Raw genomic sequence first — 24708 nt, forward strand, 5'->3', positions numbered from 1 at the left:
GTTTAGCCCAGGAAATTGGATATAGTTCCCTGTTCTGTACAGTAGGAGCTGGTTGTTAGCCGTTCCGTATGTAATGTTTGCATCTGCTGCAGACTCCCAGTCCATCCCTCTCTGCCCCCTCCTCCACCCTGGTAATCACAAGTCTGTTCTCTGTCTGTTTTGTAGATAGGTTCATTTATGCCATTTTAGATTCCACATATAAATGGTATCATATGTATGTATTTTTCTGACTTCACTTAGTATGATAATTTCTAGTTGTATCCATGTTGCTGCAAAAATGGCATTAGTTCATTCTTTTTATGGCTGAGTAGTATTCCATTGTATATATGTACCACATCTTTATTCATTCATCTGTCCACGGACATTTAGATTGTTGCAATGTCTCAGCTATTATAAATAGTGCTGCTACACTGTGAATATGCTATGTTGGAGTCCATATATCTTTTTGAATTACAGCTTTGTCCAGGTATATATGCCCTGGACTGGGATTGCTGGATTATACAATAATTTTAGTTTTCTAAAGAATCTCCATACTGTTGTCCATAGTGGCCACACCAATTTACATTCCCACTAACGGAACAGGAGAGTTCTCTTTTCTCCACAGCCTCTCCAGCTTTTGTTATTTGTAGAGTTTTTGATGATGGCTATTCTGACTAGTGTGAGGTGGTACCTCATTGTAGTTTTGATTTATATTTCTCTAATAATTAGTGATGTTGAGCATCTTTTCATGTGCCTACTGGCTATTTCATGTCTTTGGAGAAATGTCTGTTAAGGTCTTCAGCCCATTTTTCAATTGGGTTATGTGGTTTTGGGTTTTTGTTGTTGAGTTGTATGAGCTGTTTGTATATTTTGGAAATTAAACCCTTGTCAGTTGCATCATTTGCAAATATTTTCTTCCAGTCTGTAGGTTGTCTTTTTTTTTAAATTGTTCATTTGCTATGCAAAGCTTCTAAGTTTGATTAAGTACCACTTCTTGTTCTTTTTTAATCAATATTTCCGTTGCCTTGGGAGACTGACCTAAGAAAATATTGGTACGATTTACATTAGGTTATATTTTGCCTTTGCTCTCTTATAGTTTAATGGTATCATGTCTTATGTTTGAAGTCTTTAATGAGTTTATTTTTCTGTAGGGTGTGAGGGTGTATTCTAACTTCATTGACTTACATTCAGCTGTCCAAATTTCCCAGCACTGCTTACTGAAGAGACTGTCTTTTTCTTGTATATTCTTGCCTCCTTTGTCAAAGATTAATTGACTATAAGTGTGTGGGTTTGTTTCTGGGTTCTCTATTCTGTTCCATTGATCCATAGGCTTGTTTTTGTACCAGTTACCATATTGTTTTGATTACTGTAGCTTCCTAGTATTGTCTGAAGTCTGAGAGAGTTATGCCTCCTGTTTTGTTTCTGTTTCCTCAGGATTTCTTTGGCAGTTCTGGGCTTTTTTTTTTTTTTTTTTCCATATAGATTTTTGGATTACTTATTCTAATTCTGTGAAAATGTCATGGGTAATTAGATAGGGAACTCATTAAATTTGTAGTTTACTTTGGGTGGTATTGCCATTTAAACAATATTCTTTCAATTCAAGAGCATGGAATATCTTTTCATTTCTTTGAATCCTCTTTAATTTTAACATTCCCTTTTCTCTCTTTCACCGTTAGTGTAAAACTGATTTCCAAATGTTAATCTTATATTCTGCTACTTTGCTGAATTCATTTATAGATCTAGTAGTTTTTTTTCCTGCAGTCCTTAAGGTTTTCTATGCATTTTTATGTCATCTGCATATGATGACAATTTTATCTCTTCCTTTCCATTTTAAATACCTTTTATTTCTTGTCTGTTTGCCATGACTAGGACTTCCATCACTACATTGAATAGAAGTAGTAAGGGTGGGCCTCCTTGTTTTCTTAGTCCAGATTTAGTGGGAAGACTTTCAGCTTTTCACTGTTGAATATTATATTGACTAGGTTTGTCATAAGTGGCTTTTACTGTGTTTTTATTATGAATGGTTTGAATTTTGTCAGGTGATTTTCTGTATCTGTTGAGACAATCATATGGTTTTTGACTTTCATTTACATGGTGTATTACACCAGGAATTCCCAGTTGGCACTAGTGGTAAAGAACCCACCTGCTAATGCAGGAGATATAAGAGACTCAAGCTCGATTCCTGGGTTGAAAAGATCCCTTGGAGAAGGGTATGACAAACCCACTCCAGTATTCTTGCTTCCCGAATTCCCATGGACAGAGGAGCCTAGCAGGTTGCAAAGAGTTGGACATGACTGAGCATTGATTGATTGATTTTGCGTATGTTGAAGCATCCTTGTGAATTTGTGATAAATCCCTCTTGGTTTTGGTACACGATCTTTTTTATATGTTGTTTGATTCAGTTTGCTAATATTTTGTTGAGAATTTTTGTGTCTATATTCATTGAAGGTATTTGCCTGTGATTTTCTGTTTTGGTGGTATTTGTTTAGTTTTGTTATCAGGTGATTAATGGTGGCTTCATGGCAATCCACTCCAGTATTCTTGCCTGGAGAATTCCATGGACAGACCATGGTGTCACACAGTCAGACATGACTGAGTGACTAACACACTTTGATATTACTAAAATGTCTTAGGAAGTGTTCTCCCCTCTCCAGTCTTAGAAGCGTTTAAGAAGGATGAGTGTAAGAAGTTCTTTGTATGTTTGGAATAATTTCCTGTAAAGCCACCTGGTCCTGGATTTTTGTTTGTAGGGAGTTTTTGTTTTTTGTTTTTTTTTAAATTACAGATTCTATTTCACTTCTGGTGATCAGTCAGTTCAGTTTATCTTTTCTCCTTAATTCCGTTTTGGTGGGCTATATCTATGTCCATTTCTTCCAAGTTGTCAAATTTGTTGGCTTATAATTGTTTATAGTATTCTCTTAAGGTTTTTTTATTTTTGCAGTATCAGTTGAAATCTCTCCTTTTTCATTTCCTAATTTATTTGGATTCTATCTTTGTTGTTCTTGGTGAGACTGGCCAGAGGTTTATTGATTTTGTTTATCCTTTCAAAGACCCAGTTCTTGATTTTACTGATTTCTTTTTTTGGCTGTGCTGGGTCTTTGTTCCTGCATGGACTCTCTCTGGTTCTGGCAAGTGGGGATTACTCTAGTAGCAGTGCACAGGCTCCTCATTGGAATGGCTTCTCTTGTTTCGGAGCGCGGGCTCTCAGGCACTCAGGACTTCAGTAGTTGCAGCTCCTGGACTCTAGGGCACAGTTGTGGCATGCGGGGTTAGTTGCTCTGCGGCATGTAGGATCCTCCCAAAGCAAGGACCAGTCCCATGCTGTGTCTCCTGCGGTGGGAGTTAGATTCTTTACCTCTGAGCCATGAGGGAAGCCTGATGTTGGGTTGTTTTGTGTTTTTTTCTTCTATTTTTTTTTAATCTCAATTTATTTCCTTCCTGATCTTTATTATTTCCCTCCTACTGACTTGAGGTTTTGGGTTTTGTATTTTCTGATTCTTTTAGGTTGTATGTTAGGTTGTTAATTTGAGATTTTTTTCTTGTTTTTTGAGGGAGGTGTGTAAATTCCTTTTTTTGTTTTTCTCATTGACCTGTTGGGTTTGTTTTTTTTGGTTTTGTTTCTTTTTTTTTTTAAGTAACATATGGATTTCTTTTCTTTTGGTTGATTTCTAGCTGTATGCTGTTGTCAGGAAAAATGCTTGAAATAATTTCTTTACTCTTATGGTTGCTGAGGTTAGTTTTGTGTCCTAGTATGTGGTCAGTCCTAGAGAATGTTCCATGTGCACTTGAATGTGTATTCTGGGTTTTTTGGAAATAAAGTCCTGAAAATACCAGTTAAGTCTTAACTGTTACATCATTTAGGATCTCTGTTGCCTTAGTGATTTTTCTGTCTAGAAGATCGGCCCATTGATGTGAATGGGGTGATAGAGTCTCCTGTTGTATTCTCATCAGTTTCTCCTTTTTTGTTTGTTAGTGTTTTGTGTGTTTGGGGCAATATATGTTGACAAATGTAAAATCCTCTTCTTGCATTGATCCTTTTACCATTATATATTTTCCTTCTTTTCCTTTATGGCTTTTGTTTTAACGTCTATATGTCTGATAAGACTATTGTAACTCCTGTTTTCCTGTCATTTCCATTTGCATGAAATATGTTTTTCCTCTCACTTTGAATCTGTGTGTGTCTTTTGCCCTAAGGTGGCTGTCTTGTAGGCAGCATATTGTAGACTCTTATTTGTTTATCCAGTTTGCCATTCTGTTTTGGTTTGAGTATTCAGTCCATTGACATTCAATGTAGTTATTGATACTTACATATTTACCACCAGTTTAAACCTTGTTTCCCAGTCTATTCTGTTTCCTTTTTGTTCCTTTGTCTTTTTCTGTTTCTTTTTGTGGTTTGATGATTTCCTTTTCTCTTACCCTTGTATTCTCTTTGGTCTTTTTATTTTTTTTAACTATTCTATGTTTTTGATTTGTGGTTGCCCCTTTTTTCAGGTATGTTAACCTTTTCCTATATCTGCTTGCTTTAGGCTGATAGTCATATAGGCTCAAACACATTCTAAAAAATAAGAATCAACATTTTCTTACTCCTTCCCCACATTTTATGATTTTGATGTCCCTTTTTACATCACATCTTGTTTATCCTTTTACTGTTCCTTGTGTTTATCTTCCTTTCATAAATAGGTTTTTTTCCAATTTGATCTCTATACTGGCTAACTTAAGTGATTTACTTTCCAACTGTGAGTTCCTCTTTACTGTATCTTTCTTTTCTATTTAGAGAAGACGACCTTTCAATATTTCTTTCAGGATAGGTTTAGTATTGCTGTATTCTTTATTTTTTGCTTATCTGAGAAATTCTTTATTTCCCCATCCTTAATGATATTCTTGCTGGGTAGAGTACTTCGTGTTGCAGATTTTTCCCTTTTTAAACTTTGAACATACTTTGCCACTCCCTTCTGGCTTGCATCATTTCTGTAGAGCAATCAACTGATAACCTTATGGCAGTTCCCTTGTAATTAGCTTTGTTTTTCTCTTGCTACCTTTAGAATCTTGTCTTAACTTCTGCTGTTTTTATGATATGTCTTGGTGTGGATTTGTTTGGCACCCTCTGTGCTTTCTGTGTCTGGATATCTGATTCCTTCTTTAGGTTTGGATAGTTTTCAGCTATAATTTCATCAAATTTTTTCAGCTATAATTTCATCAAATACATATTTAATCACCTTGTCTCCTCCTTGAATCACTTTTATGTGTAGATTGGCACACTTTATTGTATTATCCCATTGATCTCTTATAATGCCTATTTTTCCCCCATTTGACTTTCTGTCTACTGCTTTGATTGGGTAACTTTCATGATGAAACCTGAGCCTCAGCACCCAGCCTCCACCTGCCCCATCGAAGGAACATCTGAGGCTGGGGACTGCCAGGCACCCATCCCAACTGACAATGCAGGTCTTTCCACTCTGCCCTCCACAGACTGGTTGCTGTGCTCCCTTCCAAGCCTCCTTGCCCCCTTCTCCCCCATCCCAGCTCATCTCCCCACCAGTGAGGTGACTTCCCCAGGGATGAAAACCTTTTATTTTTCACCATTCCCTCCCAGGAGCAGTCCCATCCCAGTTCCCTTCTCTTTATCTTTTCCCCTTTTTCTTTTGTCCTACCCAGTTATGTGAAGGTTTTCTTACCATTTTGGAAGTCTGAGATCTTCTGCGGTGTTCAGATGTTCCTTGTCCCCAGTGGATGTATTTTGATGTATTTGTGGGAGAACGTGAGAGCCACATACCGCTCCTCTGCTGTCTTGAGCCGTTTTGACTGTATTTACATTTTTCAGAACCAGTTTTCTTCCTATATGGAAGTGATACTATACATTTACCTTGGAAAGAAAATGCTCATTGTGTTCATTTTTACTTTTTGGTTGTATTTTACCTGATAATGATTTGGACTTTGCACTCATTTGTCAGCATTCGCATGTCTGGATTTTCCTATAAATGGTAGTGTGTGTATTTGCATGACTGTCCCCAGATTCAGGGATGTGAAATACAGTAAAGCCTGTGTAGGGATAAACTCGTGTCCTTAACTTATCTGTGTCATATTTAGGATCAGTTAGCAAAGCCAGTTAGATTGGCCTCAATCACAATAATAGAAAAGGCAGAGAGGCTAATTTTTTTTTTGCGATACCTGAATTACTGTTGTTGTTCACTCACCAAGTTGTGTCTGACTCTCTTGTGACCCCAAACTGCAGCACGCCAGGCTTCCCTGTCCTTCACTATCTCCCTGAGTTTGCTCAAACCCATGTCCATCAAGTCGGTGATGCCATCCAACCATCCCATCCTCTGTCGCCCCTTCTCTTGCCCTCAGTCTTTCCCAGCATCAGGGTCTTTTCTAGTGGATCAGGTCTTCACATCAGGTGGCCAGAGGATTGGAGCTTCAGCATCAGTGCTTCCAATGAATATTCAGGGTTGATTTCCTTTACAGTTGGTTTGATCTCCTTGCAGTCCAAGGGACTCTCGAGTCTTCTCCAACACCACATTTCAAAAAGCGTCAATTCTTCAGCACTCCGCCTTTTTTATGGTCCAGCTGTCACATCCACACATGACTACTGGAGAAGCTATAGCTTTGACTATTCAGAGTTTTGTCAGTAAAGTGATGTTTCTACTTTTTAATACATTGTCTAGGTTTGTCATAGCTTTTCTTCCAAGGAGCAAGCGTCTTTTAATTTCAGACTGCAGTCACCATCCGCAGTGATTGTGGAGCCCAAGAAAAAATCTGTCACCGTTTCCATTTTCTCCCCATCTGTTTGCTATGAAGTGATGGGACCAGATGCCATGATCTTTGTTTTTTGAACATTGAGTTGTAAGCCAGCTTTTTGACTCTCCTGTTTCACTTTCATCGAGAGACTCTTTAGTTCCTCTTCACCTTCTGCCTTTAAAGTGGTATCATCTACATATCTGTGGTTGTTGGTATTTCTCCCAGCAATTTTGATTCTTGCTTGTGATTCATCCAGCCCTGCATTTCACACAATGTACTCTGCCTAAAAGTTAAATAAGCAGATGACAGTATACAGCCTTGATGTACTCCTTTCGCAATTTGGAACCAGTCCATTGTTCCGTGTCCATTTCTAACTGTTGCTTCTTGACCTGCATACAGATTTCTCAGGAGGTAAGGTGGTCTGACATTCCTATCTAAAAATTTTCCACAGTTTGTTGTGATTCACACAGTCAAAGGCTTTAGAGTAGTCAATGAAGCAGAAGTAGATGTTTTTCTGGAATTCTGTTACTTTTTCTATGATCCAACGGATGTTGGCAATTTGATCTCTGGTTCTTCACCTTTTCTAAATCCATATGAAACTTCTTGGTTTACATACTGTTGAAGGGCAGCTTGGAGGATTTTTAACATAATCTTGCTAGCATGTGAGATGAGTGCAGTTGTATAGTAATTTGAACATTCTTTGGCATTGAAATGAAAACTGACCTTTTCCAGTTCTGTGACCACTGCTGAGTTTTCCAGATTGCTGGCATATTGAGTGCAGCACTTTAACAGCATCATCTTTTAGGATTTGAGAGAGTTCACTTGGAATTCCATCACCTCCACTAGATTTGTAGTAATGCTTCCTAAGGTCTGCTTGACACTTCACACTCCAGCATGTCTGGCTCAGGTGAGTGACCACACCATTGTGGTTATCTGGGTCATAAGATCTTCTTTGTATAGTTCTTCTGTGTTTTGTTGCTATCTCTTCTTAATCTATTCTGCTTCTGTTGGGTCCTTTCCATTTCTGTCCTTTATTGTGCCCATCTTTGCATGAAATGTTCCCTTGGTATCTCTAATTTTCTTGAAGAAATCTCTAGTCTTTCCTATTCTTTTGTTTTCCTCTGTTTCTTTCCATTGTTCACTTAAGGCTTTCTATCTCTCCTTGATATTCTCTAGAACTCTGCTTTCAGTTGGGTGTATCTTTCCGTTTCTCCTTTTCCTTTTGCTTCTTTTCTTTTCTCAGCTATTTGTAAGGCCTTCGTAGAAACCACTATGCCTTCTTGCATTTTTCTCGGGGATGGTTTTGGTCACTAGGTCCTGTACAGATTCACAAACCTCTGTCCATAGTTCTTCAGGCACTCTGTCTACCAGATCTAATCCCTTGAATCTTTTCATCACTTCCACTGTATAATCATAAGGGATTTGATTTAGGTCATACCTGAATGGCCTAGTGGTTTTCCCTACTTCAATTTGAGCCTGAATTAGCTATTATCTGAGCCACAGTCAGTTCCAGGTCTTGTTTTTGCTGACTGTATAGTTTCTTCATCTTCGGCTGCAAAGAATAAATCAGTCTGATTTCGGTATTGACCATCTGGTGATGTCCATGTGTTGAGTCGTCTCTTGTGTTATTGGAGGAGGGTGTTTGCTATGACCAGTTCATTCTCTTGGCAAAACTTAGCCTTTGCCCAACTTCATTTTGTAATCGAGGACCATCTGAATTAAATTTACCCTTTCCCGTCCATTTTAGTTCACTGATTGCTAAAATGTTGTTCACTGATTGCTAAAATGTTGTTCACTTTTGCCATCTCCTGTTTGGCCATGTCCAATTTACCATGATCTATGAACCTAACATTCCAGGTTCCTATGCAATAGTGTTCTTTATAGCATCAGACATTATTTTCACCACCAGACACAACTGGGCATCATTTCTGCTTTGGCTCAGCCTCTTCATTCTTTCTGGAGCTAAGTCTCTGCTCTTCCCCAGTGGCATATTAGACACCTACCGCCCTGGGGGGGGGGCTCATCTTTCAATGTCATATCTTTTTGCCTTTTTATACTGTTCATGGGATTCTCACTGTGTGAATACTAAAGTGGTGTTCCCTTCTCCTGTGGACTGTGTTTTGTCAGGCCCTGACTAGCAGGGACATGCCCTTCATCTGTTCCACGTAGCCGGGCGCCCTGGTTGTCCCACTGCTGGTCCTCTTGAGTGTGTAAACCTTCATTGGCTGCTGGGTGTTGGTCAGCATATTGCCTAGGGGCCTGGGCAAAGGCCCTGCTGGAGTTGCTGGGAAGGAGGTCCAGGGAAGCCTGGAGCTGATCAGTGTTGGAGGATACCCAGGAGCAGAGGGCTCCCTGGTTTCTCTGCTGCTGCTGCCCACCCTGGGGCTAATCCTCCACCTAGGAGTCATGAGGAGCAGAGGATAACTGAATGTTGTCTACTAACTCAGGAAGCTTTGTGGTACTAAATGTATAACACATGTATCGGGGGCATGTTAGTTATGTGAGCTCTTTTAATTAAAGTGAAAAGAGCAGCGCTGGGATTGACCATGCCGAGGAGATGGAGTTGCTGTTGGAGAACTACTACCGATTAGCTGAGGATCTTTCCAACGCAGCTCGGGAACTCAGGGCACTGATCGATGATTCACAGAGTATCATATTCATCAATCTGGACAGGTAAGACGGTGTCATAGAAAACAATCCATATTTTTTTAATAAAGTAATTATTGCACAGTAATAAAGTGTTTAAGTCTAGCTTTGTTTTTCCATTTTGGAAAGAATTATCCCATCATTATCATTTATAACTGCTACATGGGAGTGTCTTTTTAAGGTGTTTGTTTAGCCCACATGATCTTTAATAGTGAATTTGCGGTGCTTGGTTGGTGGGCCCTTCTGATCTAAGCAGTTGTTCTCCTCCCCAGCCACCGTAATGTGATGATGAGGTTGAACCTACAGTTGACCATGGGAACCTTCTCTCTTTCGCTCTTTGGGCTAATGGGAGTTGCTTTCGGAATGAATTTGGAATCTTCCCTTGAGGAGGTGAGAATGTATTATTTCAGTAATCTAGGGATGGTTTTTAATATTTTGAAGATCATTTCTTTTTCATGGATTTTATTTTGTTTTCATTATTTACTTCACTTGGTCAGCTTTTAGCTGTGGCACTAGAAATCTTCATTGTTGTCATGCAGGATCTTCCGTTGCAGTGCATGGACTCTCTAGTTGTGACTTGGAGGCTCCAGAGCGCATCAGCTCAGTAACTGAGGCACGCAGGCTTCGTTGCTCCAAGTCATGTGGGATCTTAGTTCCTGGACCAGGGGTTGAACCCGTGTCCCCTGCATTGCACAGTGGATTCTTAACCCCCTGGACTACTTTAATGGATTTTAAAAAGAAAATTCTAACATGTATAGTTGCTTATTGGAATAAAATGTGTGCTGTAAATCATTTAAAATTCAAACAGTATTGTTAGACCCTGTAAGGTAGAATGGCCTAGGTTTGAACAGACCAGAGCCTGTGCTGGGATTCAGGAAACTGTCACATAGGGCAGTTTAGGACTACTTTATGTTTCCCATAATGGATAACTACACATGGTAGAGGCTTGACAACAGCATTACACTGTGAGGCTGTGGTAATGAGGGATTTTTTTTTTCCTTATATATCAGGCAATGTGCCATGCAGTTGCATGCTTTGATTTGGTCATCAAAAGTCTGAAAATAAATGTATTTTCCCTGCTTCTTTTTTATAGGTAGAAAAACTGAGGCTGAGAATATAATTTGCCCAAGAGCACAGAGCTAGGAAACAACAAAACTAGGATTTAGGCTCCAAGACTTGGCATCTTTCACTTTGCTCCATATTTAACACTGACTGGCAGAGTGTTCATGTCCTTGTAGCCTTGTACTTTCAGAAGATGTCCCACTGTGAGGTTTCTTTTTTCTTTTTTTAATTGAAGGATAATTGCTTTACAGAATTTTGTTGTTTTCTGTCAAACCTCAACATGAATCAGCCATGAGTATACATATATTCCCTCCCTTTTGAACCTCTCTCACCATCCCACCCCTCTAGTTTGATACAGAATCCCTGTTTGAGTTTCCTGAACCATACACCTAATTCCCACTGGCTATCTATTTCACATATGGTAATATAAGTTTCCATGTTACTCTCTCCATACATCTCACCCTCCCCTCCTCTCTCCCCATGTCCATCAGTCTATGCTCTATGTCTGTTTCTCTGTTGTTGCCCTGTAAATAAATTCTTCAGTGACATTTTTCTGGATTCCATATATATTCATTAGAATATGGTATTTATCTTTCTGACTTCACTCTGTATAATAGGCTCTAGGTTCATCCACCTCTTCAGAACTGACTCAAATGCATTCCTTTTTAAGGCTGAGTAATATTCCATTGTGTATATGTACCACCACCACTTTATCCATCCATTTGTCAATGGACATCTAGGTTGCTTCCATGTTCTAGCTATTGTAAATAGTGCTGCAGTGAACGTTGGGGTGCTTGTGTCTTGTTCAGTTTTGGTTTCCTCAGGATATATGCCTAGGAGTGGGATTGCTGGGCCATATGGTGGTTTTATTCCTAGTTTTTTAAGGAATCTACATACCATCTTCCATAGTGGCTGTATCAATTTACACTCCCACCAACAGTGCAAGAGCATTCCCTTTTCTCCACATCCTCTCCAGCATTTATTGTTTGTAGACTTTTTGATGAAGGCCATTCTGACCAGTGTGAGGTAGTATCTCATTGTAGTTTTGATTTGCATTTCTCTAATAACGAGCGATGTTGAGCATCTTTTCATGTGTTTGTTAGCCATCTGTATGTCTTTGGAGAAATGTCTGTTTAGGTCTTTTTCCCACTTTTTGATTGGGTTTGTTTTTCTGGTATTGTGTTGTATGAGCTGCTTGTATATTTTGGAAATTAGTCCTTTGTCAGTTGTTTCATTTGCTATTATTTTCTCCCATTCTGAGGGTTGTCTTCACTTTGCTTATAGCTTCCTTTGCTGTGCAAAAGCTTTTAAGTTTAATCAAGTCCCACTTGTTTACTTTTGTTTTATTTTCATTACTCTAGGAGGTGGTTCCTAGAGGATCTTGCTTTGATTTATGTCATTGAGTGTTCTGCCTATGTTTTCCTCTTAAGAGTTTTGTAGTTTCTGGTCTTACATTTAGGTCTTTACTCCATTTTGAGTTTATCTTTGTGTATGGTATTAGGAAGTGTTCTAATTTCATTCTTTTCCATGAAGCTGTCCTGTTTTCCCAGCACCATTTATTGAAGAGACTGTCTTTGCCCCATTGTATTTTCTTGCCTCCTTTGTCAAAAATAAGTTACCCATAGGTGCATGGGTTTATTTCTGGGCTTTCTATCTTGTTCCACTGGTCCATATTTCTTTTCTTTTTTTTTTTCATTAGTTTGAGGCTAATTTACAATATTGTAGTGGTTTTTGCCATACATTGACATGAATCAGCCATGGATTTACATGTGTTCCCCATCCTGAACCCCCATCCCATCCCTCTGGGTTGTTTTAGAAAAATACGGAACCCGTCACAAATTTGCATGTCATCCTTGCACAAGGGCCATGCTAATCTCCTCTGTATTGTTCCATTTTTAGTATATGTGGTGCTAAAGTGAGCACCTACTGTGAGATTTCTTTAGAAATGAATTTGCATTTGCATTCAGCAGGCACACTCTGGTACTGAATTCTGTGTCCTGATTAACAGGTGTGTTCTCTATGTCTGTTTTAAGTGGTCCCTTTTAAAAAGTGGTCTTTAAAAGAAGCAGTTCTAATGGTCACTCTTCTGTATAAAACTATTTGGTTGTGGCCGGGGGTGGGGGGAGTTGATTGTCCTTAAGATACAAATCCAAGCTCCCTGGCCTGTGAGGCTTTTCCTGGCCTGCTGTGCCCACATCCCCATCTTGTCCACAGCCACCTTGTCCTCACTGTCCATTGATTCATCAGTATTCTTACACTGCTTCCACACATCTCTGCTCACCTCCCACCTTTTTTTGCCTGCTCTCTCTGTAGGTGCTGAGTCATGTCCGATTCTTGCAACCCCATGGATTGTAGCCCACCAGGCTCCTCTGTCCATGGGATTTCCCAGACAAGAATACTGGTGTGGATTGCCATTTCCTTCTCCAGGGGATCTTCCTGATCCAGTGATTGAACTTGCATCTTCCACATTGGCAGGAGGATTCTTTACCACTGAGCCACCAGGGAAGCCCCTCTTTTTTTGCCTAGTTAATGTCTATTTCTCTCCCAGGTTTCAACTGTTATGTTGTTTCCAAGGAGACTCTTCACTGACCGCACCCCCAACCCAGCTGAGTAAAATTACTGTTCTAGTTATTTGTGCCAAAATAATCCTACACTTCCCTTTGCCATGAACCTCAGACTTGGAATTGCTTGTCTGCAAAAGATCATAGGTGGCTCAACTGGTAAGCAATCTCCCAGGAGACCTGGGTTTGATCCCGGGGTTGGGAAGATCCCCTGGAGAAGGGAACTTCTCTACCAACTTCAGTATTCTGGCCTGGAGAATTTCATGGACTCTATAGTCCATGGTGTCTCAAAGAGTCGGACACTATTGAATAACTTTGACTCACACACACCTGAAAAAGATCATAAGCTCCCTGAAGCAGTGTTTGTCATCTCCTTATAAGATGTGAAAGAAACGTAAATGCAGTACATTGATTCACTCATCTTACAGATACAGTGTTTGGTGCCTGTTATGCACTAAACACTGCTTTTAGCTGTGGGGGTATAGCAGTGAATCCCTGCCCTTATGGAGTCTGTTATAGTGGGGGAGAGAGAAGAAACAGAATCATGGTAGGATAGGCGATAAGTACCATAAAAAAAATTTTCTGAAGGAAATCAGTCCTGAATATTCATTGGAAGGACTGATGCTGAAGTTCCAACACTTTGACGATCTGATGCCAAAGAACTGACTCTTTGGAAAAGACCCTGATGCTGGAAAAGATTGAAGGCAGGAAGAGAAGGGGACAACAGAGGATGCGATGGTTGGATGGCATCACTGACTCAATGGACATGGGTTTGAGCAAGCTCCAGGAGTTGGTAATGGACAGGGAGGCCTGGTGTGCTGCAGTCCATGGGGTCGCAGAACCAGACATGACTGAGTGACTGAACTGAACTGAAGCATAAAGAAAATTAAAGCCAGGTAGAGGGAGAGAGACTGTTAGCAGGAGAGACACGGGGCATTGTAGAGATAGCGTGGTTGAGGAAGGCCTTTCTGTGAAGGTGACCCTAGAGCAGAGCCTGAATGAAAAGAGAACATGGAAAGACCTGGGAGAAAAGGTGACCTAAGCAGAGGGCACCACACATGTGAAGACTGAGGCAGGTGCAGCGAGCTTGTTGAAGGAGCAGCAGGGAGGCCAGAGTGGCCAGAGGAGGGGTGTCAAGTGGAAGGAGAATGGCAGTGAGAGGGCAGAAGGACAGAGGAGGGAGAGCATGTTGATTTTGGAGCTTGGTAAGAGTTCGGGCTTATTCTAAGTGTGATGGCACTCTCTTAGAGGCTTTTAAGCCCAGATCTAGTAAAAAGTCCAGTAGTCACCAGACTGTCCTGTGCGACATAAACCAGCCCTGGACATCCTCAGCAGGTCCTTCTGAAGACCTCTGCAAGCTCTCCAGCTCGTGACCGTGTAACTCTACAAGGTCCTGTCCTTCTCCCAAGTCATTTTGTCAAGGACTATGTTTATATTCGTATACTCTTTCTACAGGCTAACTCTATCTTATACTCATTCTAATATTTTTTTCTAAATGCATGGGTTTTTTAAATTTTTTTAAAAGAATTTTTAGAAATTCCTTTCTGATAGTTCCAGCATATCCAATCCTGGTGGTAATGAGATATGAGTAGGAAGACGTGCGCTTAGTTTGCCCCCACAGAGCAAGATTCAGAACAGCGTCTCACCAGAGTTACAAATTACATCTTTAGGTTTCCTGGAGAAGAGTTAAGCATGTTCATTAAATCTATAAATATTAACGTTATCTCTGTTCTTCTATAGTTAGGGTTAGGAAAAACATTTTTCTTCTTTAAGATAACATGAAACTATTTCAAGAATAGTAAAAATTCCCATACAGCCTTTACCCAGATTCTTCAAACAGCAACATTTTATCATATTTACCATTCTGTCAGTATATATATATACTTTCTCCTAAGTCATTTGAGAATAAACAAATATGAAGCTGCCTTATGTCTAGATATTTCAGTATATATTTCCTAAAAACACTGACATTCTCTTACATAACCACAGCTCACTTGTGAAAATCAGAAAATTAGCGTTGAAACAGCACTATTTTTCTGATCTGTGGACCCTGGTCAGATTTCACCACTCAGCACAGTAGAGCCCTTTACCTCATAAAAAATCTTGGATCGTGTGTTACGTGTATTAACAGTTATTATGTCTCCTCAGGTTCCTTTAATCTAGGCCAGTTTTTCAGACTGTCAAAGACAAAGGGCCTTGATGCTCACAAAGAATGTAGGTCAGTTGTTTGGCTCTTGATTACTCTTCATTACTAGATTTTGATTGCGACACATTTTTGTCAGTGTTCTTCACATTGACTCCCATCAGGAGACCCTTGATGTCAGCTTGTCTCATTACTGGTGATACTAGCTGATCATTTGGTTAAGGTGGTGTCTGCTAATTTTCTGTCCTCTGAAGTTACTTTCTTTTCCATTGTGGTTTGTAATAGGATGTTGAATGTGATTTTCTGTGCTATACAGTAGAGCCTTGTTAGCCATTCTGTATATAATAGTTTACATCTGCTGACCCCAAACTCCCACTCCATCTCTCCCCCATGCCCCTTGGCAACCACAAGCCTGTTCTCTGTGTCTGTTTTGTAGACAGGTTCATTTGTGTCATATTTTAGATTCCACATATCAGTGACATCATATGTCTTTTTCTTTCTGACTGACTTAGTGTGCTAATCTCTGGGTCCATCTATGTTGCTGCAAGTGGCACTATTTCATCCTTTTTGTGGCTGAGTAATACTCCACTGTACATAGGTACCACATCTGTATCCGTTCATTGATCCGGGACACTTTCGGTTGTTTTCATGTCTGTGGCTATCATGAATAGTGCTGCAGTGAACACTGGGGTCTTTTTGAGTCATGGTTTTCTCATATATATATATGCCATGGAGTAGGATTTCTGGATCATATGGCAGTTCTGTTTTTAGTTTTTTAAGGAACTGCCCTCCTGATTTCCATAGAGTCTGCACCAGCTTACACTCCTCCAGCAGTGTAGGAGGGTTCCCCTTTCTCCACACCATTTCTAGCATTTGTTAACTGTACAGTTTTTAATGTGGCCATTCTGGCCAGTACAGGATGGCACCTGATTATAGTTTTGATATGCATTTCTTTAATAATTTGCACCCTCTAGTTTTAGAATCTGCTGTTGCTCCAAAAATGCTTCATGCCTGAATCGGGTACTACAGGGATGACTGTCACATGGTCATTGCTAATTCCATCATTCTTCCTACTTTTGTTCTTTGTCAGATAGAGCCTTCCCTCTCTCCCAGTTATTTACTCACTTGTGTCAGTATGGACTCATGGGGTCTTATTTAATCAGTGAGTTACAATCTGTCACAATGCCCTCATTATTTATCTTGATGTTCATATTGTTCCTTTCATACCATCTTCTAAGTACTTTTGGCGTGTCTCCATCAGTTTAGGGCTTTTTTTAGCAGCCTTTGGCATACCAGGATGCTGTAGGTGCCTTATTTCTAAGGAGTAGATTGGCTAGACGGTGGAGATGAAGAGCTCAAAACATAGGTACTTAAGCGTGCAATACTATATGGAATGCCCAAAGCTGGGGGAGGGGGCAGGGGATGCATTGAAAACCCAACTTTGAGACACATTCCCCTCCCTTAATTTCCTAGAAGTCTCACACACTGCTGCTCTGTGTATATTTTAATGACACATGGAGTTTTTAACTTGCTTACCTCTCAAGTTCATCCTGTTTTAGCAATCCCAGACTTTATTTATAGGGCATTACAGAACCAGTCTACAGGAAAGAACAGTAATCTGGGTATGCTAAATCTTACTTAAACATAATTTTTACATAATAAGTTAGGATCTTTTTTAGAATAACTGGAAATGTATTCATCCAGGCAGTCAACTGACATTCACACTTGTCTTCTTGATAAATGATATCTAACATCTAACTTCATGTTAAAAGGAAGCAGATTTCTGCATCTCATATGGCATGAATTTCCATCAGTGGTTACTGGTCATTTATGCAATGGCTATCTTGGAGGAAATTGGGCTCCCAGTCACTGGAGACCAAGCCATTGTTGATACTAAATAATTGCATTTCTATAGCTGAGGCTCCTAACATGTGGGAGATTAAATTCTGTAATTCTGTATATCCACACATGAACTTGAAAGCACTGCACTGCACAAAATACAGTTTTGAAAATGTCATGGGAATTCCCTGGCAGTCTAGTGGTTAGGACTCTGAGCTTCCACTGCCCGGGACCCAGTTCAAGATCTGGTCAGAGAAACTAAGATCCTACAAGCCACATTGCATGGCCACAAAGAAAGAAAATGACAGTGAGGGAAAATGTTAACTAAGAGGTTTCCAAACTTTCTTGGTTCATGATGCTTTTAGTGTCATAGTTGTTTGGGGCTTCCCTGGTGGCTCAGTGGTAAAAAAATCCACCTGCCAATGCAGGAGATGCAGGTTTGATCCGTGGGTTGGGAAGATGCCCTGGAGAAGGAAATGGCAACCCATGCCAGTATTCTTGCCTGGGAAATCCTATGGACAGAGGAGCCTGGCGGGCTACAGTCCATGGGGTTGCAAGAGAGTCGGATGTGACTGAACAGCAGCAGTTGTTTCACAGTATCCCAGGCCAAAAGTTTATTATATTAGAGTTTCTGTCATGTTACCTGGAGTTTCTTTTATGAAAAACAGTTTAAGAGTAGCAGTTCTCACCGTGTTGCACAGATGACACTTGTGTTTTCTTTGAAATTTTAAAATATTCTGAGGTGCTGTAAGGCCAGGACACCTCAGCTCACAGTTTAGCAAGGGTGGCCATAAGCAGAAATTTTAAGTTGTATGTCCTGTATATTAAAATCTGTGTGAATGTAAACAAAGACTGGAAGGAAATACAGAGTAAAAGCAGTTATATTGGTTCACTGATGATCATAAAAATACTCTTTTAAATCATGTTTTCCTTCCAGTTTATTTTTTGACTCTTGGTCTCTGAGTGCTGTTAGGGCACATGTTCTTAGTTCCTATAGGAAAGAGCAGCACAGAGTTTGAAAGTTCCTTTTAAGCTCTGGGGCAGTGACAAGTTCAGGAAATTTTATCACGAAGGAACCTAGCCTTTTGTGGTTAAAATGACTGTGTGTTCTCTTCTAGGACCATAGAGTATTCTGGCTGATCACAGGAATTATGTTTATGGGAAGCGGCCTCATCTGGAGGCGCTTGCTGTCATTCCTCGGACGACAGCTGGAAGCTCCGCTGCCACCTCTGGTATGAAGGGTCAGACTCGGCACAGTACCGCAGAGGGGCTGCAGTCCTGTGTCCTGGGCTTAGGTTGTCACAGGCTTTGGGACCCTGAACAGGTTTTTTTAATTTCTCTCAGCCTCGCCCAGCTTTCCCACTTAAGTCAGTGCCGCCTGCTTCATGTAGTTAAAAGGAGAATTCGATGTTACGTGGAAAGCAGTGGCAGAGTAAGTAAGTTAGAAGTTTATTTGGGTGGAATGCTGTGACAGCCATTGTACATTTAGACAGGTGTTAGTAATTCTGGTGCAGGCTTTGTCATAACCAAACTTGAAATGTAGAAAACATTTATCGTGTTAGGAAAAGACAGTTTATCTCTTTTTCATAGCCTTCTACTTATAGTTTATATTCCTGGAGCAAGTACTCAAGACAGTGATACACGGCTGGCAGGCCTTCACTCCTTTAGTGGTTAATGTATCGTTTTTACTGGTGGTTTTTCTTTTAAACCGACACAACTAAAATTATGAATTTTTTCTGCTTTTATTTAGATGGCCTCTTTACCTAAGAAGACACTGCAGGCAGACAGAAGGCTGGAAATGAAACACAGTTTCAGGCCGGATGGACTTGGATCAGGCAGGGGTGTCCTAACAAATCGTTAGGAATAACCCAATGGAAACTGAACTAATTTTTATGGTAGTCACAGGGAAATTCTAGTATCTTTTTATTATTTTATGGAATCAGAGACTTGAAAGAAAATCACTGACACTTAAATTATAATGTCTGATGATAAAAATATTATGGCAGTCACAGTACTAGAACTTAATTGTATTTTTGTGCTTGCTTTGTAAAAGACCAAAATTCTATTTCCTACAAACTTAAAAGACTGTTTTTATAGATGTAAGACATGGAGAGATTAACTTAATCCAGGATTAGATTGTGGTATTGATTTTATTTAATTTATACATGTTAACAAAACTGCAGCCTTATGCCAAATGAAGCCTGGAAACTTGACAAACCTGTAGTTGTGAGATTAGGTAACCACAGTTCTTACTGTAAGGAATCATGTTCTTGTGAATTTCCTGACTCTCAGGTGAAAAAGCTAGCATAATATATATTAACCATAAACTTTAAATCAGCCTTTGACATAACTGTATTTTCTTGTATTTGTGCACGCGCGCGCGCGCGCACACACACACACACACACACACACACCTGCTTTTTTTTTGGCTGCATTCAGGATCTTAGTTCCCTGACCAGGACTTGAACCCATGCCCCCTGCAGTGAAAGTGTGGTATTTCAACCTCTTTAACTGCCAAGGAAGTCCCTGCCCCTATTTTTATATAAGGAATACAAAAAGGAAATGAGACATTAATATCAGCTTTGTATAGCTTCCAGTTATTCAAAATTTTACTTCCTCAACCTATGAAACTATTTTTCTTTGCTTGACTATAATTAAAGCCTTTGGAAATAGCTGAAAGTATTTCCGTTCTGTTACTGTTTTATAGCTGTTTTGCTCATTCCTTGGTTTTTAGGACAGACATGTCACACCAAAAAGGGAAACGTGTAGCAAGATTAACGAGGCTACACATTTTTTCATCTGTTTGGCTACACCCGAGAGGCTGGCTGATGGGCTTCCTAAAACAAGGGGGTAGGTAAATTTTAAAATTGTGATACCCTTTTGTTTTCAGAGTTGAGTTTAAAACAAATGGCTAATATTTCTATGTCTCAAGCACTTATGCTACCTGATATCTTCTACGTTTTCTATATTTTCTGGAGGTTAAAAAGTTACACAGTAGAACATTACAGTTATATTTGTCTCCAAAAGTAACATACATAGACAATTCTAGAGTCCAAAGCAGCTCTTGCACTACAAAATTAGTAAATAGGGTCCATTTTCCAGGTGGGTAAAAATGAATTAAAATGCTCTTTCCAGTAGCTGATCTGAAAGAAAACAAATGAAGTTTCCCATTTCCATGTGTGGTTATGAAAGGACATTGGAACAGCATGAAACATGCTGGGCTTGCCTTGGAGCGTGCTTTATGGTGTGGCTGTGGAATGTAAATACCATCATAGATCTGTTCGATTTCCAAGATAAAGTATCTTTGACAATATTTAGATTTCACAGGGCACTCTTCTTTGGTATACCTCAGAGCACTATGCTGTTTTTGATCTTCAGGTTATCACTGTAAAATAGGTAATATTAATAAATATTAACTGTGACGAAAACTTGGAAGTCCAAGAGGCAAAATGTGATTTGGTTTAAGGTCAGGTACGGGATAGAATTTTGGTCTTTTTTTCTTTCTGATGTTACTTAGTTTGAGGGCTTAGCTAAAATAATTTTGAGTTAGTGTCTCATCAGTAAAAGGGTAAATAAATGCAACTACCTCATAAGTCTGATAAAGGGAAGGTACTAATGGTTTATAAAGTTCTTGAACATGGTTCAATCAAGTTAATGTCCAGATGTCAGCTGCCTCTGCTTTGGTGATAGATAGCAGGATGCTTCTTACATTAAAGAGCTAATAAACAGCCTATGAAAAAGAAAAAAGTTCAGTTTTAAATTTTGGATTTAAATAGATGGAGTATATAAATTATTTGTAAATAAGGTGAAAGAATACCAAATATTCATGTATGAGTAAGCAGGCAATCATATCCTCTAACATGTACAGGGAATGATATTCTTAACATGTCATTGTAAGACCTCTAAGAAAGTGTAGCAAAAATAGGTGTCATTTTAAGATACGAGTAATTTTGCTTTACTCTTGATAGACTGATAACCACTAAATAATCATATTAAAAAGCCATATATTTTGGTGAGTTATTCTAAGATTTGTACACAGCTTTATGTTTTGGAAAATTAATATTAAATATTAAACTCACTTTAAATTCAGGATTTATTGTCATTACTTTAGTAATAGTTACGTAGTTGGAGCATGGAATAGGGAATTCAGAGTTCCCAAACTTACTTCAAATCTCTTTAGGTCTGTGATACAAAGGCATAAGTCAGTTCTAGTCTTGAAGCCTGTAAGACAGCCTTTGCATATACAGGTGATAGACAAAAATTGCAGATATGTAAATGTGTTCTGATATCATAAAATAAAGGTAATTTTGAATTGTTGTATAAGTTCAGATTTGTGTTCCTGAGAGATTTAAACCCTATAAGGTATTTTTATTTTAAGTATGTCAGAATCAGTTCAAAAGCATCAATTTATGTTGATGTGTTGGAGAAGACTCTTGAGTCCCTTGGACTGCAAGGAGATCCATCCAGTCCATCCTAAAGGAAATCAGTCCTGAATATTCATTGGAAGGACTGATGCTGAAGCTGAAACTACAATATTTTGGCCACCTGATGCAAAGAACTGACCATTGGAAAAGACCCTGAGGCTGGGAAAGATTGAAGGCAGGAGGAGAAGGGGACGACAGAGGATGAGATGGTTGGATGGCATCACTGACTCAATGGACATGAGTTTGAGTAAACTCTGGGAGTTGGTGATGGACAGGGAGGCCTAGCATGCTGCAGTCCATGGGGTCACAGTGAGTCGGACACCACTGAGCCACTGAACTGAAGTCAGAACCAGTGCTTAGAATTACAGTTAACTTAGTGTAGAATGGAAACTTAATCCACCTGTTGAGATAATACATTAGTCTGTCGGGTATTAGATTTTTTCCTGTATGCAGGTTTTTACATATTTTCCATACATGCAGTAGGATACAATTTATATAATTTCTTAATACAGGTTAGTATGGATAAATATCTAGACCTGCTTCTAACTTAGTCAATTTTAACCATCTCCTCCTGCTGGTTGCTATTATGGTTCAGGAAAATATAAATCCTCAGGTAAAGAATAGTTATGTTTAAACGCTGGCCCGATCATTTAGTAAAACATAACACTTTGTTCAGCAGCGGCCCGGTGAAGGTGCGCCTCCTCCTAGGAGAGACGCAGTCCTGAGAGCACGCCCTTGCTGAAATGCAGCTTCATCAGCTTGTTCTTCCCTCAGAATACAGGAATACGAGCAAGTCATTTCTGGTCCCCTAAAAATAAACTAATGAAAACAATTCTTCAGATAGGCTGAGCAGCCAAATAGTTGTTAACTGAAAATCAAATGGTATTTCTTTGTGCTTTGTACTGTGCCATAGGGAACCAGGCAACTAGTGTACCTCTTTCAGAAAGAAGGGATGGGACGGTCCTGGGAGTCAGCCAGAGGTCCTGTCTAGGTATGAGCCTGTTTATGCTGTTCTCCTATATACACACAAAGTGTATACTCACAGTTCTAATTCTACTGGTTTTTCCTTTGATTTCAAATTCACCTTTACTCTTCAGCCAAAACCCTATGTCCTTTGACCAGTCTCTTTACTGCCCCAAGAGAAACTAAGAGAAGGGCTCTGGTCATTTTAATTTTTTCCTGGTTTTAGTTTCATTTCATTAGTGTCAGAAGAAAAGAGGTTCTACCCTGATAGAGAATCAACTAGTTACAGTTTACAGATAACAGTGCCCGCTGATTTTTAGAGAAGCTGAAATCCTGTGGTCCATTCCCTTCCCTTAAACATTCTACCCTCCAGGTCTGGCAGATGAGATCTGCTCCACTGAGACCAGCCCAGGAAGTAGGAGGCCAAGCCTGCCTCACTCCTTAGTCCCGCACAGTCACCTTCAGCTCATGACAGCTCTCTCTCCTTCCTGTTCTGGTTCTGTTGGCAAGGCTTGTGGCAGCCTCCCGTTGCCTGGGGCTTCCTGAGATGACTTCAGATTAGCAGAAGATCACTAGGTGCATCGGCTGTTAGAACAGTCATTTCTCCAGAAATATCTGAGGACACGGTCAGGTGATACTTACTTTTTATATTTGCCCTTCACTATGTGAAACACTGAAAATACAACAGTCCTCGTGAGAAAGGACCACATCATTTACAACGTGATTTTGGAGTTGTGAGATTAGGCCTCTCCCCCCGTACTTTTCTCCTCGTTCTCTCATGCTTTTTCTCCTGTGTACTGTGCTTTCTGTTTCACTTTGATTGGAATGGGTCACCAGTTTTTAGAGGACGTTTTTAGCAAGAATTGTGCTACAGAGCTTTTCCTACGATAACTAGCGACAGGCCTTTCCAGGCATCAGAAAGACACAGGTGCTCAAGTGGACGAGGAAGTGGGTTATGCAGCAGGTCTGAGCACAGAAAGCCAGTTAGGAGTTAAGTTCAGGGGCACAGGAAACAAGCTTTGCAAAGGGACGTGAATAACGAGCGCATCCACTGTTTCACATACTTCGGTGTTGTCACCACTTACTGTGTCCTGTGGCAGCCAGTCTCTGTGTGTGTGTCTCGAGCCCCACCTGTCGTAAGGTCTACCAAGGCTCCCCTGGATACGCCACTTTGTCCCCCAGAACGCTCACCCAGAAGATGACTCGGCACGAGGGAGGGGGACAGGTGAGGAAAATGGAGTGAAACCTTTAATCTTGGCCGAGGCTATAGATATGAAGCACCCCAGAGAGTCGGGCTCCCAGAGAACTCCTTCCAGCAGCAATGACAAGTTGATTCTGTAGGAGACACAAAACAGGCTTCATTCACAACCTGTGTCACATTCCTGCTGTAGTCCAGGCATCATGTTACGCTCTGAGCTAGAAAGATAAAGTTAGACATTGGCCAGACCCAAGGGCTTGAGCTTAAATGCCTCTTTCCTTTGGTTTAAATACCCCCCTTCTCAGCTCTGTAGGTTCAGAAAACCACAGCTGAGGAAGTTCTCACTAGTTCCTCCTCAGGTACACAAGGGAAAAGTGCATCTGTGCGTGTTTATTCAGCATCCTAGCTGTGGTGCAGTGTAGACGGCATATCTGGAGTAATCTGGCTTCATCAATGTGTTCACACCACCTTCTCTGCCCCTGCTGCTTTCAAAATTGTCTTCAAAGCTTATACAAGTTTTTAAACATTTTTTGAAGTGGATTTTAGTTTTGAAACTACCAAGTGTTTCTGGACCATGGCGATAGGTGAGGTGTGGCTGATCAGACTGACTGATGGGTGGAGCAGGCTGTGACCATACAGGGACTAAACCTGTGAAGTTTTTCACTGACTTAATTTTGAAACCTCCCAATGGAATTCAGATGTGTCAGGTACTATGCATGACCCTTTGCGTGTATCTTTTTAAATACCCCCATTGTCAATTAAGAGGGGAACAAAAGCTGTAAACTCTTACTTGTGGAATTGCTCATTTACTGGATATGTCTGTAGCTTGGCCACAAGCTAAGTCTCCTCTCCAGTGCCTGGTTAAACCACCTCCATTCCTAAAATCAGGTCTTCCCCTGCTCTTGCCCTTTCTGCGCAGTCAGCGTACTCTGATTTCCAGAGCCACTCAAGCCCCAGGGGCTCTGCCAGGCCTTCCCTGACTCCCCCAGCCAATTCCCATTGATCTCTGACTGCCTTGGATTTGGGTCATCATAAATGGGCCTTGATGGTCTCGTGGGCATGTTTCATTTTTCCACTTAGAGTCTAAGCACCTGGGGGCAGGGTCCATGTCTCAGGTTTCTTTGTCTACAGCACTGTTCCATCAGGGCTCACAGG

At 40.2% G+C, this 24708-nt stretch overlaps 2 protein-coding genes and 1 non-coding gene across 9 annotated transcripts in view; 1 reads left to right on the top strand and 2 right to left on the bottom strand.

Moving 5' to 3' along the window:
- MRS2 (magnesium transporter MRS2) overlaps positions 1-21291 on the top strand; it is a 36125-nt gene extending 14834 nt beyond the window's left edge. Inside the window, exons 8-11 of one of the 2 annotated variants that reach the window (XM_070456218.1) lie at positions 9238-9390; positions 9636-9753; positions 18087-18200; positions 18719-21291. In XM_070456218.1, coding sequence (XP_070312319.1) covers positions 9238-9390; positions 9636-9753; positions 18087-18200; positions 18719-18829 — 496 coding nt within the window. In that variant the 3' untranslated portion in view covers positions 18830-21291. Of the gene's footprint in view, positions 1-9237; positions 9391-9635; positions 9754-9902; positions 10974-18086; positions 18201-18718 lie in introns of those variants that run through there. The other variant, XM_070456219.1, reaches the window with a different exon arrangement.
- On the bottom strand, positions 12242-12348 carry LOC139031652 (U6 spliceosomal RNA). The gene has a single exon (XR_011484156.1). It is a non-coding gene; the product is annotated as a U6 spliceosomal RNA (small nuclear RNA).
- Positions 19100-24708, bottom strand: part of GPLD1 (glycosylphosphatidylinositol specific phospholipase D1) — a 58163-nt gene continuing 52554 nt past the window's right edge. For 4 of the 6 annotated variants that reach the window (XM_070456213.1, XM_070456210.1, XM_070456217.1 and 1 more), the window contains one exon: positions 23582-23690. In XM_070456213.1, the coding sequence (XP_070312314.1) occupies positions 23604-23690 (87 nt within the window). In that variant the 3' untranslated portion in view covers positions 23582-23603. Of the gene's footprint in view, positions 22212-23581; positions 23691-24708 lie in introns of those variants that run through there. The other 2 variants (XM_070456212.1, XM_070456211.1) reach the window with 2 other exon arrangements.

The sequence above is a fragment of the Odocoileus virginianus genome, chromosome 27 (assembly GCF_023699985.2).
Source record: "Odocoileus virginianus isolate 20LAN1187 ecotype Illinois chromosome 27, Ovbor_1.2, whole genome shotgun sequence".
Classification (NCBI taxonomy): Eukaryota; Metazoa; Chordata; class Mammalia; order Artiodactyla; family Cervidae; genus Odocoileus; species Odocoileus virginianus.